Source organism: Lycorma delicatula, chromosome 6, assembly GCF_047948215.1.
Source record: "Lycorma delicatula isolate Av1 chromosome 6, ASM4794821v1, whole genome shotgun sequence".
Classification (NCBI taxonomy): Eukaryota; Metazoa; Arthropoda; class Insecta; order Hemiptera; family Fulgoridae; genus Lycorma; species Lycorma delicatula.
In genome coordinates this window covers 132,991,598-133,010,528 of record NC_134460.1, presented here as the reverse complement: position 1 = coordinate 133,010,528, position 18,931 = coordinate 132,991,598, and the positions used below count along the sequence as shown (strand labels likewise).

At 31.8% G+C, this 18,931-nt stretch overlaps 1 protein-coding gene and 1 long non-coding RNA gene across 2 annotated transcripts in view; one reads left to right on the top strand and one right to left on the bottom strand.

The window, feature by feature from the left end:
- LOC142326695 (uncharacterized) overlaps positions 1–18,931 on the bottom strand; it is a 181,192-nt gene that overhangs the window by 127,164 nt on the left and 35,097 nt on the right. The window lies entirely within an intron of this gene.
- LOC142326522 (uncharacterized) overlaps positions 1–18,931 on the top strand; it is a 48,649-nt gene that overhangs the window by 14,215 nt on the left and 15,503 nt on the right. The window contains exon 5 of the mRNA XM_075369098.1: positions 1,553–1,864. Coding sequence (XP_075225213.1) covers positions 1,553–1,864 — 312 coding nt within the window. The remainder of the gene's footprint in view (positions 1–1,552; positions 1,865–18,931) is intronic.

Genomic DNA, 18,931 nt, shown 5'->3' with positions numbered 1-18,931 from the left:
AAAAAATTATTAAATATTAATAATAATCTATACATCTACCCGGCTAAAACAGAACAAAAAATAATCTAAAAAACTAAAAATTTAGCATTCCAAAAAAAGTAGCGGTTAATATACGAAAAATACTTTTTGCATTTCCTCTATGCAGACACTAATTAATATTACATATATAATTGTTATTATTTAAATAAGAATTTATCAACTTTAAAAATTGCATTCAAAAATAATATTTACGTCAACTTATAAAATGAATAAAAACGATGTGTCAATATACGAGGGCTATTCAGAAAGTAAGGAACGTTTTGGAATTTTAAAAACCAAATACAAGAAAAACTTTTTATTATATACATGTTAAAGAGGGACTAAAATACTACTTTTCAACATAATCACCATACAAATTCAGGCACTTATCATAGCGGTGGACAAGCTGAAATTCCTGAGTCAGAATTCTGCCGCCTGTGATCTCAACCACTCAGTGACGCACCCATCTTGCACAAAATGTGTGGTAGCCTAGCTTCTGTGAAACAATTTCAAACAATAAAGTCGGTGAAACTTGTGGGAAACATAGAGAAAGCTCGGTTATTGTGAAACGGCGGTTTTCACAAATCTTTTCGTCAACTTTGGAGACCAGATCGTCAGTCACAATGCTCGGACGTCCACTCTTCTCTTTATCTGAATGCACCACTTCCTGACAGAACTTTCACTCATTACGTTGTTCCCGTATACTTCACACAGTTCCCGATGAATTTCTATTGGTTTTAATTTTTTTGCCAACAAAAAACGAATCGCAGACCGCACCTCACAACTGGCGGATTTTCGATTGTAGCACACACTTAAAATTGTATAATAAAAAAACGGGCAGTGCGGAGATGTTCCCGTTGTTACGGCTGGACGCTGACTGAGGTGCCGAGCACGAGCAAACAATATGTGCGCCTGGCGGCGTCAGGTGGAAACGTTCCTTACTTTCTGAATAGCCCTCGTAATACCTGACTGATAAAACATTTTATAATATAATTTTGATCCATCAGCGTAGAATATTTTGTCCATAGTATTACATTCTTTTTCAATAATTGTTAAAAAAAAAAAAACACTAGTAGTTGTCAGTAAAAAAGCTTTGATCAGAAACATACAGTTGTACTTGTGTTGGTTATTCTAGTACTATAGTAAACAAAGTCTTTTAAACCTGTTCCAACACAGTCAAATACTTCTAATAAATTCGAAGTACATCTCATCTATCTCGGTGTCATGTTCCTTCCTTCTCATATCTTCAGCAATAATTTCGCATTATAAAACAAAAGAACAACTCACTGATGGAAGCTAATTAATGAAAAACATTCTGATGCGAAAGATGCTATTCGGTTTGTCTAAAAGATAATTAATTAGTTTATTACAGATCATCATAGACAACAAAATCTTCCAGAAGAGGTTCCTTGCTAAATCTTATAATCTTATGTAAATTTAATTTCCCACTTTTCAAATTTTATTTAAGTACTATAATTATACGTTTTGTTTAATTTACTTAAATTCTTATTTTAATTCTTTTAACAAATTTCAGTTTTGCAGGATTCCAAGGAAATCAAGGATTTACAGGATATTCAAGTTTTCAAGGATATGGAGGATATTCAGGACACCCAGGATATCCAGGACACCCCGGATACCCAGGACAACCAGGATATTCAGGATATCCAGTACCACCACGATACCCACCAGTACAACCAGGATACCCACCAGTACAACCAGGATACCCACCAATATACCCACCAGTACAACCAGGATATCCACCAGTATTCCCACCAGTACATTCAGGATATCCACCATATATAGGACATCATGATTTGAAAAAAATAGAAAAGTACAACAAACGTATGTAAGTAGTTATATTCAGACCATCACAATGATTTAATTAAGGAAATAAACAAATCCGCTATCATGAACGTAAGATGTAATTTTTGATTTTATTATTTTAGCATTACAACTCGAACATACAAACAACGTATTTTAATGAGATTTCTGCCAAAACCCTTGGCAGAAGTCAAACACAATATCAGAATATCTAGAAGACAAGTATATGAATTATACATATTTACATTTGAAAAAAATAAATATGCAAAATACTAATACTCAATATTTGGGAGATACTTTATCAGAGTATTTCTTGAATTCATGGTTTTTATTAAACCGAACATTTTTTTTAGGAAATATAATTAAGGACTGTTACTCAGGAAGATAACTATAGTTTAGGAGGTCCTGTTACGTTACTCAGAAGATAACTATAATAAAAATAACTATTTTGTCTGATCGTTTGAAAACAATATTTAACAGTGCAAAAGGATTAAGACGGAACATTTATAATGAGGGTAATAAATATTTCTCATTTTTCTGGCCAGAAAGGGAACAAGTGCATTTAATGACGGTGCGATTGCACCTGTAATGTATTAATCGAGATGTCTTTATCGCTACTACTAACAAACCACAACAGCGTATTAATTATAAACGGGATATTAAGCTGTTAATAAAACGTTGAATAATTTTGGTAATATGAGTAGTACTCGTACCGGAAGTAGGTTAACAGACTTGTTTACCTGGCACGTCTCTTTTATTCTGCAATCTATATACAGCTCGTATTCGGACAGTATTAATTACAATGTTTTCCAACCTGTAATACTAGAAAATATTTTAAATTTCAGAGGGTCAAAAGTCTGTCCTAATTACCCGAAAAAAAAAAACAGTTTTAGGATATTCCACAAAATAAAAAAATGGGTTGAAATTACTAACGGATTAAGTCTCCCGATTCTTAAATATTACAAAAAACTGAAAATTATGAATTTTAAATCTCATTAAAATTTAAATAACAAATATTTAAGGAAAGAAACTTATGAGGTAAACGTTTACAACAAGAATTTTTAATAAAATTAAAAAAAATTTATTTTTTTGAATACCTTGAATGTATTACCAAAATGTTTATTTTAAAAATTCTAAAACCTGGTAAAGCCTGATAAACTTTGCTACAGAACACTACAATTTTGAAACCGTGCATGATATCAAAAAAAGATTGGAAATTTACAGAGTAGTCCTAATTTATCCGCTATAAAATTAAAAACACATTTTCCCTCAAATGATGAGGCCGTAAGACTGCGGATAACGAACAATCGGACAACGATATCTAAATACTGGATGATACTGTATTTGAAATTTCTTTTTTTAATTAACATTTCTGTTATTTGTTTGAAATTATTTACTTTGAAAACTCCCATAGTGGAACACAAACTTCCTGGAATTAGGCCAATATAATAAATTCGTGCCGTCAAATGTATATTAAATCTGACGTGACGAACACCACAACATTTAAAAAACTATATAAGTCAGTCTTTTAAAATTTAATTATTCATAAGAATCTGTAAAGCTGTCTCGCAATGGTAAATAATCATACTGTGAGAAATTCTTTATCTCTTTCCAGTAGAAGAGGAATTATTTTTAGTTTTAATAGAAAACGTAGAAAGAGAAATAATTTTCTTTTACTGAGAACCACTGTATAAAAATCAATAAACTACATTATAAGGAGGTCACAAAATGACTGTAAACAACCAAAAAATATTTTTCAAAATGTTACCGATTGTAAACCTATTACTCCGAATCGACTGGTAAATTAATAAAATAATATTTGGATTTTTCTCAACGAACTCACCTCATTAATGCTAACGGTGGGTGTATGAATATTTTTAATTTTACATAATCTTTCAAATGAAGATACTTAGCGGAAAGCTTTAGCACGCTTAAGATATTTTCCAACAAAAGAAAAAAAGCTTTATAAGATCATTTATGTATAAAATATAACCGCATGATCGATGCGATAAAATTTTTGTTTACCTGTATTTAAAACTTACCGACATTTTTCATTTTACAATTCCATAAAACATAACTTGATGCTTGGATATTTTATACTGATTAGTAAACACCAAATTAAAACTAATCTAATAGTTTTCTGAGGGAGAGAGAGAGCACTCCCTTTCATAAAAAATATGACTTTAGTGTTTTCTTCGTTATACCTTAGAAATAAAATTCAGAGAAAAAAATTAAAAAGTCAATCAAAAGATAAAATCAATATTAAAAAAAAAAAATAATAATAATACTTATTTTGAGGAAGGATTTCGCTTCAACTTCCAATAAAACTTTGTTTACTTATAATTATCTTACAAAAATACTTCTGAACAAAAAACTTAACACAATTAAAAAATTTACAAAATGTTTTTACGTTTGTACAAAGCCTCCGCAAATCTGTTGTGGAACATAGTTTTTACGGTATACAATATAAATAAGGGAACAATATAGCTTCAATAAGGGTACAATATACGGGTTAGGTTAACCCCTCTATAATTAATGTGAATATTCACCTTAAACCGAGTTTCACAACATAAAATGCTTTGAAACACTAACCTTATCACTCGTTAGAGCAGCTTGCTATTTGTCCTAACGTCTTTCTGCACGAAGGAGCTTCGCCGAAAAGCGGAAAATTTGAACTTTATCACCACTGGAACTTAAAGCTTTTAATTTAAGAAGCTATTTTAAAATGTACTAAGTTATACAAAATAAAAGCGCGAATATTTTTTTACTATTATAATTTTAACGTTCATGTAACCGTTAAATCGGGCTTAAATTCGAAATTAATAAAAAAATTCGTACTTTTTAAATATATTATGAATCATTATTAAACCAACAATTTTAAACAGTGAAATCTGATATCTGCATTCATAACATTCTAAGATAGCTAATAAAATTAATAAACTTGAACTTTTACTAAATCGGTTGGAATAATTAATTGCTCGAGCAGAATTTGTTCCAGTACATTTTATTATTAGGACTCGGTAATGTCGCAATGATAAATTTCGTGAAATATATGGTTTATATAAAACATATCATGAGTGATTCATAACCAACGCACAGCAAAATCAACTGAAGATAAATTGATCAAAATTCGTATACACGTTCCTGTTACGGTGTAAAAATCTATAAATTTAATTTATAGATTTTCGAAATTTGACCTTGAAAGGGATGAAGAAAGTTAACCTTCTCCCATTACAATACTCAGCGCTTCTTAGCGCTCTGCGAAAATATGTTGGTATCTGATTGCCTCCTCCCTTCATAGTCTTATATGCTACCCTCTTGTGAAAAAAATTTCAAAAGATTACAGTGTATTAACGAGATTTAACAGATTCTGACTACAACAAAAAAGGTTACGATTGGATATTTTTTATGCCTGCAACAACAAAAAAATTGAAACCATACAAAAATTACGATAATTTAATTGCAGAATTTTTTTGTGCATTTCTACCGCGTTTTTTTATTAGCGAAATTTTTTTTTTGATTTGTGTTTATGAAAAATAGTTTGCTGATTTAAGAAAAATATTTTCAAAATCCCGCGTCATAAATCACAGATGAATTATCATATCAGTTTCGAGAATTTTTTATAGTTATTTATTTTTTCTTATAGTTACATATAATGTAAAATTTTTTTTTAAATTATAAGACTTCCTAAGAGCATTTATTACGTGAAAAATTTGTAGTATTGCTATTACACGCCGGTGGGATGGGGGGAATAAAGTTCATGAAACGCATAAATAATTACCCCAGTAATTACAAGCTATTCGGTACAAATAACAGGTATTTTTTTATGTTACTATGTATATAAAATCGTAATATAATATATAAAATAAGAAATTACGAGCGCGCACTAGTTTTTATCCCAACACATAACAAAATCGCTATATGGGAGATTCCCCCAAAAAACAAAAGAATGAAATAGATGAGAAACAATAAATAACCTACACAAATAAAATGAAGTAATAAATTTATAAATAAAAAGCACTTACTCCTAGTTGGTGATATTTTGGCGTGTGTGATACACGAGAAAGCATCCGTCTATGCAGAGTGGTACCTCACAAGCCACACACCTCCAGACTGATCTTACGCGAATGCTGATTGCCGAGCACACAACGCATTGTCTAAAATTGTTTGTTCCTTCACGTTTAGGAAAATGTATTGCTTTACAACTTTCAAGACGTAACAATTCAAAATTTCTTACATAAGATCATCGTGCAGAAAATCCCGTAGGAGATGATGAAACAAGCCCTTTCAAAACCTCATTTCGAAACCATCTGAAGGATTGGTTCTTCTCCATCTTATTGACTGACTTGTAAGCCGTATAAGCATTGACAAGGAGCATATCAAAAATGTGGAAAAAAGTTTATTCGTCCATTTTGTCATGCGCCTATGTAAGTAATAGCTTGAAGACAGACGATCAGATAGATCAACAGCCCCCATGTAATTATTGTAGTCTACAATCATTACAGATCTCACGACATTTTCTGTACCGCGAATTGTTACACTGTATTTACCCTCTTCAGCAGGCCCATAAATAGAAGACAGAAGTGTCACCATTCGCTTGTCATTGAATAGAATACAAGATATTCCATCCGGTGTCGTACGAAAGCTAACCGGTGTCTGGTCAAACCAAATTGTTTACGTCTGTTTCGTGTGAATTCAGCTGGCATTCCAGCACGATTGGATCGAGCTGTTCCACAAGCTAGAATTCCCACATCTTTCAGTCATCGATATAATTGCAGGGATGAAAAAAAATTGTCGATATACAAATGATATCCACAATTTTCATAACCTGCAATTAGATTGATAACTGTACGTTCAGTAATAGTTTCGTTTACATTTAGTTCCTCTCGTTGTCTCCCGAGATATACACTCATATCGAATATGTACCCAGAATTATCGGAAAGTCTGTAAACCTTTATCCCAAAGCGCTTTCGTTTACTAGGTATATACTGCCGAAACAAGACTCTACCCTTGTAGGCGCATAAAACCTCATCAACTACGATTTGTTGTCGTGGATTATAGAGTTCACGAGATTTCTGACGTGCAATTTCAAATATTTCGCGTACTCTCCAGAGACGGTCATAGTTACCAGTTTGCATTTCTAATTCTATTGGTGGATCCTGGTTAGTGAAGTGTAAATACTTCAAAACATGAAGAAAGACAGTTCTCGGTAATGTATTCCCAAACCAAGCGATATAGGAAATCTCGTCAGTTGACTAGTATTCTTGTACAGTGTGTCTTACAGTATGACCCATTTCCAGGATGATTGCAAAGAAACGTCTCATCTGATCAAGACTAACGTCACCTTGAATTCTGTCCTTAGGTAATGGTCCATCAGGTCTACGGCTTTGAAAATACAAATTAGTTTGTAATGTTACGTTTTCAAGGATAGCCCCAAAAAACAACATAAATACGGCAAACAGCGTCTGCCCATGAATACGGGGATCAGAAATATATTCAGGCACATTCTGTTAATTCCTACGACGCTTCTTAGGCCAACCTCTGTTACGAGGAGAGGATTTAGCCACAAGGTCAGGATTCTTTACAAATGCACCTGGTTTCGGACCCGTAAAAGGCAAACTGTTTAGTGTGTCATATTTACACCTTTCAGTACAAACTAACCAGGGATTTTCAAGAACCGGCAGACGACCTTCCAACTCGTAACCTTCGTCATCTGTGACTGGTTCGTCATTTTGGGTCTGGTCAGTTGGATTTTCTTGTAACTCCGCCGTGTCAAGTTCCTCATCTTGGAGAGGAAACTCAACAGCTGGTTGCATTTCAACATCCAACTGCACTGGACAACGATAATGGATTTCATGAAATAGATTACCGTTTCCTTCAGCAGGTGGGTGTAGAACTGAACCAGCTACATTTATTTTCTGTTCCGTGTCAGTATCACTACTCGAATGATCTGGATCATCATCGTCGCTACTAAAATTCAGGAGATGCGGTTCCGAAAAATCGATACACCTAATTTCAGTATTTTTTATGTCGTCCATCCCTCAAGGTCGTCACTGTCATTTTCGTCATAATCTGAAAGTCCTTCGTCAAGAGCAAACCTAATATGTTCGTCATTCATTGTCTCGATAAAAAAAAAATTTCGGCAAATAAAAAAAAAAAAATCACAAATTAAAAAAACCCCAATATGTGAAAAAAATCGCACTGTATAAAAAAAACCGATGTAATTTTGAAAAAAATCATGAAATAATAATATATTACCAACGGAACGACGGTATGCGATAGTAAGAACTTACTGCAGATCTACGTTTTATAAAAATTCCCACCACCTAAAGGCTATTCAGATTGACAAAAAACCATTTTTACTGTATACTGTAATTCATTAGGAATCGTTATGTTTTTCACATTTGCCGATATATTTTGTCAGAAAAGATATATTAGACCTGAAATAAAAGTGACATATTTATGACCACAAATTCCTTTTTTTGTGTGTGCCGTATAACATAATTTATTATGTGTTTCAATACATCGTTATGTTGCTAATATAATAAGCAATTTTTGTAAATAATAAATAAATCCGTAACCCTCATAGCAATTATACTACACTAGTCACACACACACACACACACAAGCACATTGCTTAGAAAAAAATTGTCATATTCTTTCTAGTCTAAATAAAACATTTTACATCGTATAAACGTCGTTCAAATTGTATAATAAAACTGATTCCTTTGTGAATATAAAAAAAATAACCAACTTAGATCCCATATAAAATGATTTTGTAACAGCGTTTTAAAACTGACGCCGCACAGAGCCAGTTTAATGGCTACAAGATCTGAAAAGGTTAAAAAAGATTTTGAACATTGATTTCAAATTTTCCCATTTCCGTCTTTTCTAATTGAGATATTCACTAGAATTGGGCTTGTTCAGATAAATATATAAAGATCGGATTTTATTGTATTTCTTAACGGGTGCGTTGTGTGTTTTTATCCTACACTAGATTTTCCCAAAACCTTTTTAGGGCTTCATATTAAAATGGTTTTATCTAATATCCAGTTTTTTCTTTTTGTAAGATCATTAAAAACAAAAAAGATATTAGTTAAAATTGTAATAAAGGCCTAATTTTACGTATTCCGCAAAGTTCTTTCATACCTTAGACAAAAAATGCATAATGTTCCATTAATTTAATTTAAAAATATTATCTAATTTATGAAATTATTTAAAACCATATTATATGAAATGATCCAATATATTTGCAAAAATATGGAAAACGAGGTAACCCAATCTGTACGAAAAAAAAATTAAAATTGTAGGGAAAAACTGCGAATTTTCTGTAAATGTTAGTAGAAACTACATTTACCAAATTAATTTATTCTCCTTATAACCAAATTATGCAAAGCCCCGCCAAACCGAAATTGTTTAAAGTTAAGCAATAAATTTATGAATCTGTATTAACGGATCATAAAAGTTTTGTTTAAACTGAATAAGTATAAAATGAAAAAGCTGAGGAAATAAGTAATCTAACACGCAACGTCTAGTCAAAATCGGAAGCACCAGCTATTAATGTAACTCATTTTATGTTTCAGTCGTAAATACGGATACTATTTCGATGGCTCCAGTAGCAGCAAATATTTAAGGCGCTATTAATGTATTTCACGGAGGTTGCAAAAATTTAAGAATTAACACAAGGTATTGCTAAATAAGAATTATTAATTACTATATAGAATAAGACATAATTATATGCTATTAAATCTGTAAAATCTCACACTCCATAGTAACAAATCTCTTTAAGTATTTAATTAATATACTAAATATTTAAAAAAAATGTCTTATATTATAATAAAAGCTTTACATAAAATAAAAGAGTACACAAAATTATATGAAATAAACTAAACAGTTACACAGGCAATAAAGAAAACAGATTTAAAAGAATGAATAAATAGAATCATTTAAAGAAATTATCATAATTTTTTAAAATTAACATTTTTAATTATTTTCATACTTTACCATACGGTCAAACACACCGCATTTAACATATATATATTAGCAATTTAAAAACAAATATGTACAAGCAAAATAAATGTTGAAATACGGAATATTAAATACAACATCTATGAGGATGCAGTACTATTAGTAATTTACCGAACTGAGATATGCAATCAACTTACTAATGAACAGATTATTTTTAAGAAAAATAATTCTGTAAGGTAAAGTTGAGTTTCTTAATCTTTTTTTTTATTAATAATGCTGGGCTTCAAATAACTCCTTATAGCCATTCCTTCCTTTTTTCCTGTTAAGCCTCCGTCAGGTACAACTTCAGAGGATGATATGTATGAGTATAAATGAAGTGTAGTCTTGTACATTCTCAGGTAGACAATTTCTGAGATGTATGGTTAATTGAAACGCAACCACCAAAGAACACCGGTATCCACGATCTAGTATTCAAATCCATATAAAAGTAACCTTCCTTTACTAGGACTTGAACGCTTAGAACTCTCGACTTCCAAATCAGCTGATTTGCGAAGACGCGTTCACCACTAGAACAAACCTGTGGGTCACCTGATAGCCATCCCAACCTCCATGAATATAGCACATCAAAGCAGGGAACCTGAGTGACATTATAGATATTGAAACAAGTGTAGAAAGATAATAACAAAAATTATAGTGTACTACACTTGACCTACCACTAAATGTAATTCTACTTTTTATAACAGGGGTAGTCAGAATCAAAACTATAAACTAAATAAATTAGCCTGAAAAAACGATTAATTTGAACTTAAAACAATTTAAAAAATTAAACTTAAGCCATAAATAATTTATTTCATAAGGACACAGCCAAAATTGATCTCTCTAAAAATTCTCTACTGTTAAATTAAAGACATCAGTACAGTTACTGTGTAACTCATTTAATCGCCGGAGCATTTCTTCATCGGACACATATCACCAATACTTTTGTATTAAAAACCCATTTTTTTTCTGGTGTTCGCATTCGGAACCCAGATCCCAATGTCACAAATATCAACAGAACCGTTAACTCCCTCATAAACAAAAATTATATCGTTAACTACTCTTCTTTTCCTTAACATTGAAATGTTGAGTAAATGTATTCATATACATAAGATGAACTTCTCTCTAACAAACCTTAATGGCGCAATGCAGATAACAATCGTCTTTGAACTATTTCAGTCTTGCCACCTCCCTTTGCTTGTTACCTCTCTCTGACAGTTCCAAATGATAACAATATTCTAAAACCGGCCTGACAATAACTTTATACAATCTTACAGAAATATTTTAGAATCGTGCGGAATCTTCTGCTGACCCACAGAAGTAATCCTAAGTTCCTACTGTGCTTTGAGACAATTTCATCAACATGACCAGGTAAATTTTTCAGTCAGTTTTTCCGGTGTAAATCGTACCAGTAATTTAGTGTCAGATCTGATGGTAGCTTGTTTTCAATTTACTATTCGTATATCCTATCTACATCATTCTGAAGAACTAAGTACTCATTATGGTTGATAATTGTACTACGTATTTTAAAATCATCAGCAAACAAAACAACATCAGACTTAATTTTCATCTGTTATTTCATTGATATATAAATATATATATAATAAAAAATAAAAGTCCTATCTTTATTTAAAAAATTATATAATATAACAGGTAATAATGCATAAACATGCATCAGTAAAAGCAAAAAGAAATATATATTTATTCTTGTTTATTTTTTTATTTGTACCTTTTGTATCAGGGTTAATTAATTTCTTAAATTGATTTTTTTCGCCGAATAGGAAAAATTTACCTTCATTTACATTTTAGTGTTTAAAAATTATTTAAACTTAATTATTATATTTAAACTTTATCAATATACTGGATTCTTGTGGAACAGCTGATGTGGTGGCATTATACTCTTTAGAAATTTCTCCATGTACTTTAACATGAAATTTCTTCTTGTTGAGTTACGACTTCATCCATTTTAACATCCTTCCAAATCGCACACCGAGAAAATTTCTCTGTTAGGATGTCATGAGAAAAAGAATCAAATGCTTTTCAAAAATCGAAATAGTATGGACCTGCATCCTATTCCTAACTACGGGGGTAACAAATGACAACATATGATTTAAATTTGATGTCGTTGATAGTTTTTTCACAAATACATGTACTGAGAATCAATACTCCCGCTAAGAATCGCCCTAAAGATTTAAAAACTTTTTTCAAAGAACTTTAGCAACAGTACATAGTACTGAGATTGATCTATTTTATTGCTAACATTATGTAAGTCGCCCTTTTTTTGGAACAGGAGAAATCAACGCTAATTTCCAATATTCCGTAAATAACTTTTTTTTAAATACAATTATATATCCACAATACCGGTGATATTATCATAGGCAATCAATTAATCACAAGTAGGGGTATATCTTCATACCCAACAGCTCTGTTACGTCTACGTTCTGTGATACTTTTTAAACATTATTCATTGTGGCCATTGAAACATCTATATCCTCTTGCGACAAATAAATTATTTCATCGGTTTCAAATTCTAATAACGCAAGCTGTTAAAGAGACTGAAAGTATTCCCTTCGTGCTTCAGATATCTGCTTGGCATTTATTAACATTATTTATTGTACTGAATGGGAGGCACTTCAATTCGTCTCTTTTAAGAAAGTGTTAATATATTTAAAGAATCTGTTCGGCTAAGTGTGAAACACATCTTCAATAATATACGCTCTCTTCTGAATACCCTCCTGAAGCAGAAGCTTCACTTTCCTTCTCAGAGTTGACAAAACCGCATAATCATCTTCAGAATTAGATCTTTTCAATCTTCTTTGAGCAGCTGTCTTCATCTTAAGGCATTTTATGAGTTCTGGAGAAAACCACAGAGGATTTTTGCACGTATGAATTCATAATTTATGAACGTGAATCTCCAAGGCTTGTAGCAAGATCTCAATAAAAGCAGCCACTGCGTTGCCGATAGACGAAGCTTTATATATTGAAAACCAATCAGTATCGCTTAACATCATATAAGAGCCAAAAAAAATCCTTTTTTACAACCATAAATTTCTCTTTTTTAAGTATACGTTATAACGTTATCAAAAAAAGGAACAGCAAGGGGATCATGAGGGGATCTTTGATACTAATCCTTCATCGACACCAACAGAAAATTTAACGTTGGAGAGGATTAAATCGAGCATAGATTTTCCGCCTCGTGGTGAAAATTTATCAAACTGGCTAAAATTTAAATCATAAATAAAATCAAACATAGAAGCTGCCTTTTGCTAGCGTAATACGGCGCATTAGGATGGATTATAAGTGAATCCCAGTCAACTTTAGGTATATTAAAATCACCCATCATTACTAATGGACCATTTCATTTATATTCGAAATAGCATTTCCAAATGTTCAATATAATCGGCCAAAACATGGCTGTCTCGATAGAAACAAATAGCCCCATTTATGTCTCATTCGTTGAATTAAAAAAATTTTTTTTTTTTAGACATCCATTTGTTTCTTCTCACTGAAACGCTGCGAGACCCAAATTTGACTCACGTTTTTATTATAATTGCACAGAATTTAAGGTAGAATTAAATTTTTTACAAAACATCCATAAATTGAAAAGGAAAAAAAATTGTAGCAGTATAGTAAGTAAGTATTGCTGTTTTGAATGTAGTAGTCAACCTCCTAAAAACGGTCAAGAAAAATGGTACCGACCGATTTCATGCACTATGAAAAATACCAGGCAAATTAATTAAATTCCTCACTTTCCTAATAATCGTAACAAATTTTAATTTGAAAACGAGACAAAGGTAAAGAGAGAGCTATCCACAGAAGAACCTATATAACGATTTAGAAGAGGAAAAGATTTTCCTAATCGTTTACTACTTAAGAATATTTCACTAACAGCAAATTATCAGAAAATACACTGCTTACAGTAAGTTGGTTTTTAAATTGTAAACGTTACCATTAAATGCACATTTATAAAATACGATAACAATTTTTTTTTTTAAATTTCACATTTTAATTCTGTTTCAGCAGGAAGATTGTATTCGAAAATCTATAAACTTAGATAAAAAAGCAAAAAAATTAGAATATAACTATGGAATAATGAAAGGATTGTGTAACTATGCAAATAGATTTTCTTTAAAAAATTAAAAGCCGTTTTCACTCATATTACCCAGTTTAATAAAACATGAATATTATAATTTTATTTTTTTAATGAAAAATGTACATATAAAGTATAATTAACCGATCCATTACACTAGGATAAACAAGTTAACAATAGCACAGTATATAGACAGCAAAAAACGAATGAGGCTATAGTCGTCAATAATTTAATTTTAAAAACATAATGAAAATATTGGTATTTTAAAGCCTGATAAATCAATCTTCGTAATGTACTTTCATAAACGATTTTTATATGCCACTTTTACAGATTTAAATTTTTATTTTCTATCTCTAATTTGTACGTTCAACGTGTGAAAAATAAGTAAAACCGTGGCTCAATGAATGAAGATGATATATGTATGACGTAAATGAAGTGCAGTCTTCAGACCGAGGCTGACCATTCCTGAGATTTGCAGTTAATTAAACCCCAACCACCAAAATACACCGTATTCAAATCTGTATAAAATCTCAACCTAATATTTAATATTTTAATTAAACCTCAGAACCTTCGAATTAAAAAAAAAGATCAGCTGTTAAGCCGCTGATTTGCAGCGATACCAATTTTAACACTAGACCAACGGGTGAGGTAGATTTAAATTAATAAATAATTTTTAAGCCAATCAGTTAATTAATTTGTCCATAAGTAAATTTTTTTCGATAAATTCACCTTCCAACGAAATCTACAGAATGAAATAAAACTGCTAGTAAATACGTGTAAATTTATCAAAATCGAATAGAAACTTCTTTTCTTAAAATATCAAAAACTAAGGGTATTTAAGTTTTACATAAATAAATTTTAATGTTTTCAAATTGATAATATAATATTCTGCTTAGTAATTGATACTATGATAATCTTAGGTACGGATTAGGAGTATATATGAGGTAGCTACATCAGTTTTTTGTAGAGTGAGTTTACCCAAAGCTTATTATATACCTGGACTGCCAGACCTGTATATGTTGTTAATTAACATCTAACCACAGAATTTTGACCTGAAAACAGTAACAAGCAAAAAATAGCGTTAAAATATAACTCGCTTGGCCAGCCTAGAACTGTCAAACTACAGTGTTCAACTTAAAAGTGGCCCCCATCACTTAGTTTAATCTATAAATAATAGTTTATTGGCAAACACTTAGAAAATAATTTACAGACTGTGTTGAAAATGATGTCCACCTACTTCTATTGATTTGTCAACACGTTTACTACCATGTTCCTGGGTACTCTTGTTAACCCACCGGGTTGGTCTAGTGGTTAACGCGTCTTCCCAAATCAGCTGATTTGGAAGTCGAGAGTTACAGCGTTCAAGTCCTAGTAAAGCCAGTTATTTTTACACGGATTTGAATACTAGATCGTGGATACCGGTGTTCTTTGGTGGTTGGGTTTCAATTAACCACACATCTCAGGAATGGTCGAACTGAGAATGTACAAGACTACACTTCATTTACACTCATACATATCATCCTCATTCATCCTCTGAAGAATTATCTAAACGGTAGTTACCGGAGGCTAAACAGGAAAAAGAAAGAAAGGGTACTCTTGTTACCTGTACCCTGTCTTATTTCCTGGATGGCAATGGTAGTATTTGTCTTCCATTCCGGGAGGGTGTGTGGATTGCTCCTATCTACAATTTCTTTTAAGTAACGCCTCATAAAAACGTGTGGAATAATCAGATCAGGGGATCTTGGTGGCCAAAATCCTTTAGAAATGATTCTTCCACCGAAAAAATCCTTTAGCCTCTCCGTAGAAGAGCTGTATGGCAAGTGGCGTTGTCCTGTTCCAACCAACAGTTACCCTCACCTTCTGCAGTAAGCCTATGAACTGTTGGATAATCTCTTTGTGGACGACAGCATCTCTTGTTTTTCAAAAAATAAGAGTCCTATTGTTCGTCGCGTTGGAAACACACACCATACGCCTATTTTTTGTGGATGTAGGGGAGATTCAAAGAAAATGTGCGGGTTTTCAGTACCCCAAGGTCAGGTAGATTTGACTATTAACATATGCCCCAAGATGAAACCACGCTTCAACTGTGAAAAAAAAAACACGTGACTTAAAATGCCGATGTTGCCTCTAATAAACTTCTTGAACCGTTGACAATAGTGAACCTTTTTAGCCTAATCAGCATTAGTTAGCTTATGGAAAATCCGCATGGATTGGATGTGATTAACATTACAACATTCTCCTCACTTCAGTGTAGGCTGAACCTAGTAATATGTTCTTTTCCCGGATTAGTCTCCGCAAAAAATGATAAGATCTTGTAACTGCCGCTTTAAGATTCTGAACGACTTCGTCGTTAAAATTGGCATGTGTCGCGCACGTTTCTGGTGTAACAGTGAATCTGTTTCACCAAATTTTTTAAGTAACTTCTGAATAAAACTTTTCACTGGTGCTTCCTTTTCAAATTTCTCCCTGATTTTTTGTCGACATGCAACATGAGATTTCGTTCCTAAATAAGTTTCCATCATAAATACACTTTCTTTAACAATTAACAAAAAAACACGATTACGCAACCTTATTCAAAAGGCAATGATGGAAACGGACTGGAAATACTCAAGCAGGCAATAAACAGTCCTCCCCATTCCAGCTTCAATCGTAAGCTGTGAAGAACTTTGTGAACGTGTCAGAGAATCTTTCCAGTGCAGGCCTACAATCTGTTAGGAAGGCAGGCCAAACTAGCGATGTCTGTGTGGAATGTTTTATTGAAACGATTACACATGGATCCATACCGTTCACAGCTGTTACAGGATTTGAAGCCTACAATCTGTGCTGTGGTTGCCGACTTCTCGATCGAAATTTTGACGCATGAAGATGACTACTTTCTGATCGTATTGTGATTGGCGAGTGACGAGTCAAAATTTCATCTTAATAAAAATGATTAATAATGTCTTTATCTGGGAATGAGAAACCCCATGAACTCTTGTAAGAGTTTTCTATGAACTGTTACAATGAGAAAGGGACTCCCAAAAGTCCCTTTCTATGCAATATTTCGACGGCAAGTTTACGGCCTTTCTTTTACGCTGAAGCAAGCCATAACAGGGGCTGCTTTTATTCGGATATAAAAGCTACAGTTCCTTTCATTCGATATAAAGCTGCGTACATGACTTTTTTCTCAAGTGCAAGATGAACCAAAGAATTTTATTTGGCGACAAGATGGCAAACTTTCTTAAAGGTATTACTGTGTACGGGAACGGTTGAATGATGTTTTCACCAAGCTGGATCGGTCGGCATGAATCAGGTGAAAGAGTTTGTTTACGGTGGGGGCCTCCAAGGTCACCTAAATAAACCCCATGTGAATTTTTTTAAGTGCCTTTGCTATCCACTGATCTACCAGATTTGAAGCAGCTATCGCCTCCATTACTCCATTCATGCTGATTAAAGTACAGGACAAACAAGTCTGTCGTTTGGATGTGAGCCGCACGATGAATTCATGCTCACCTTGAACAATTGTAAAAAAAAATGTGTAAGAATTACTTTTTTAATTTTATTTGTGATTCATCAGTCAAAGTTAAGAAATATTAATTAGCTTTAAAACCCCGATATTTTTTTTTGTAGACCCTTTATATTTATATAACAAATAAAGAATAAAATTTATAATTCCATTTTAATAGTGCGTAATTTTAGTTTTTTTATTTTTACAATACGTAAAATATTTATTTTATTTTCAAGAGTTAATCACTCATTTTACCAAGTGTATCTGTATAGTAATTAAATAATATACTATTTACATAATTCAAAACATATTTTGTTATTTTTTAATCCCAATATTTTTTTTTTTTTTTTAAGTTTAGCATATACATCATCTCTTACCATTATGAATCATGTTTATTTATGATTAATAACAACAATAATAAAATTCTAAATATTTATTCATAAACTAAATGTAAACTAACACTACATATGATACATTAGTATTATGTCTCTACTAACTAGATCATATATTATTATTACACTTTTTTTTAATATTCATAATATAATATCCTAAACCATATTTTTCAATAACGTTCATACCAATATAAATATTTATTGTAAATAAATATTTAACGTATTCTACTTTATCTTCACATTAAACCATGCAATAAGAAAAAGAAGGACGTTTAAATGAATAAATTAATTTCATACACTGTATGTACAATTACATAAAAGGAACCCCTAACACAAATCAACTTAGGTACTTCACGTTTTAGAGGCAAGATGCTGCAGGATAAGGTATTGCTTCTCACCATGGTATTAACCATGATGATCATCACGCCATCACTGGGGTATAAAATAAACAATTTATTAATATAGTAAATTAAACTTTATTGTAATAATATTTACTCTCTCTCTCTCTTTCTATATATATATATTTTTATATATATATATATTTTTTTTTTTCAATTAGCCAATTCTGAACATTATATATTTAAATATACATAAATCCTTTAAATAAGGAAAATCTTGTTAAAACAACTTTTTATTAATACCAGTTATATTATTTTTTTGTACTATGACTACCATAATATTACGAAGGTAGTCTATTACTAACAGAAGGCTTAAAGATGCAGTTTACCATATGCATTTGAAACTTTTTATTTGGTTATTCAACAAAAACAGCATAAGACAGAAAGCTGAGATATTGCATAAAATCGTTTTTGAACAATTAAATCTGTAACCTCTATACTTATTTGTAGCTAAATATAGAAAAAAAAAACATTCATGTAATCATTACCTATGACAGTTTGAAATTACCAAATTGGAAGCCGCTTGCGATGATCATATCAGTTTGTAAGTTTGTTTTTTAATATTATAAATTTATTTTAATCTTATTGTGCTCCCTAATATAATAAACTGAATTAGTCGCGATCATTCGTTGGTGAAAGTTCGTTGCGTCGGACTCATTATACAACACCCTACTTTCTCGTTACATTCCTACAAGAAATTTTACTACACAGTTGTAAATGA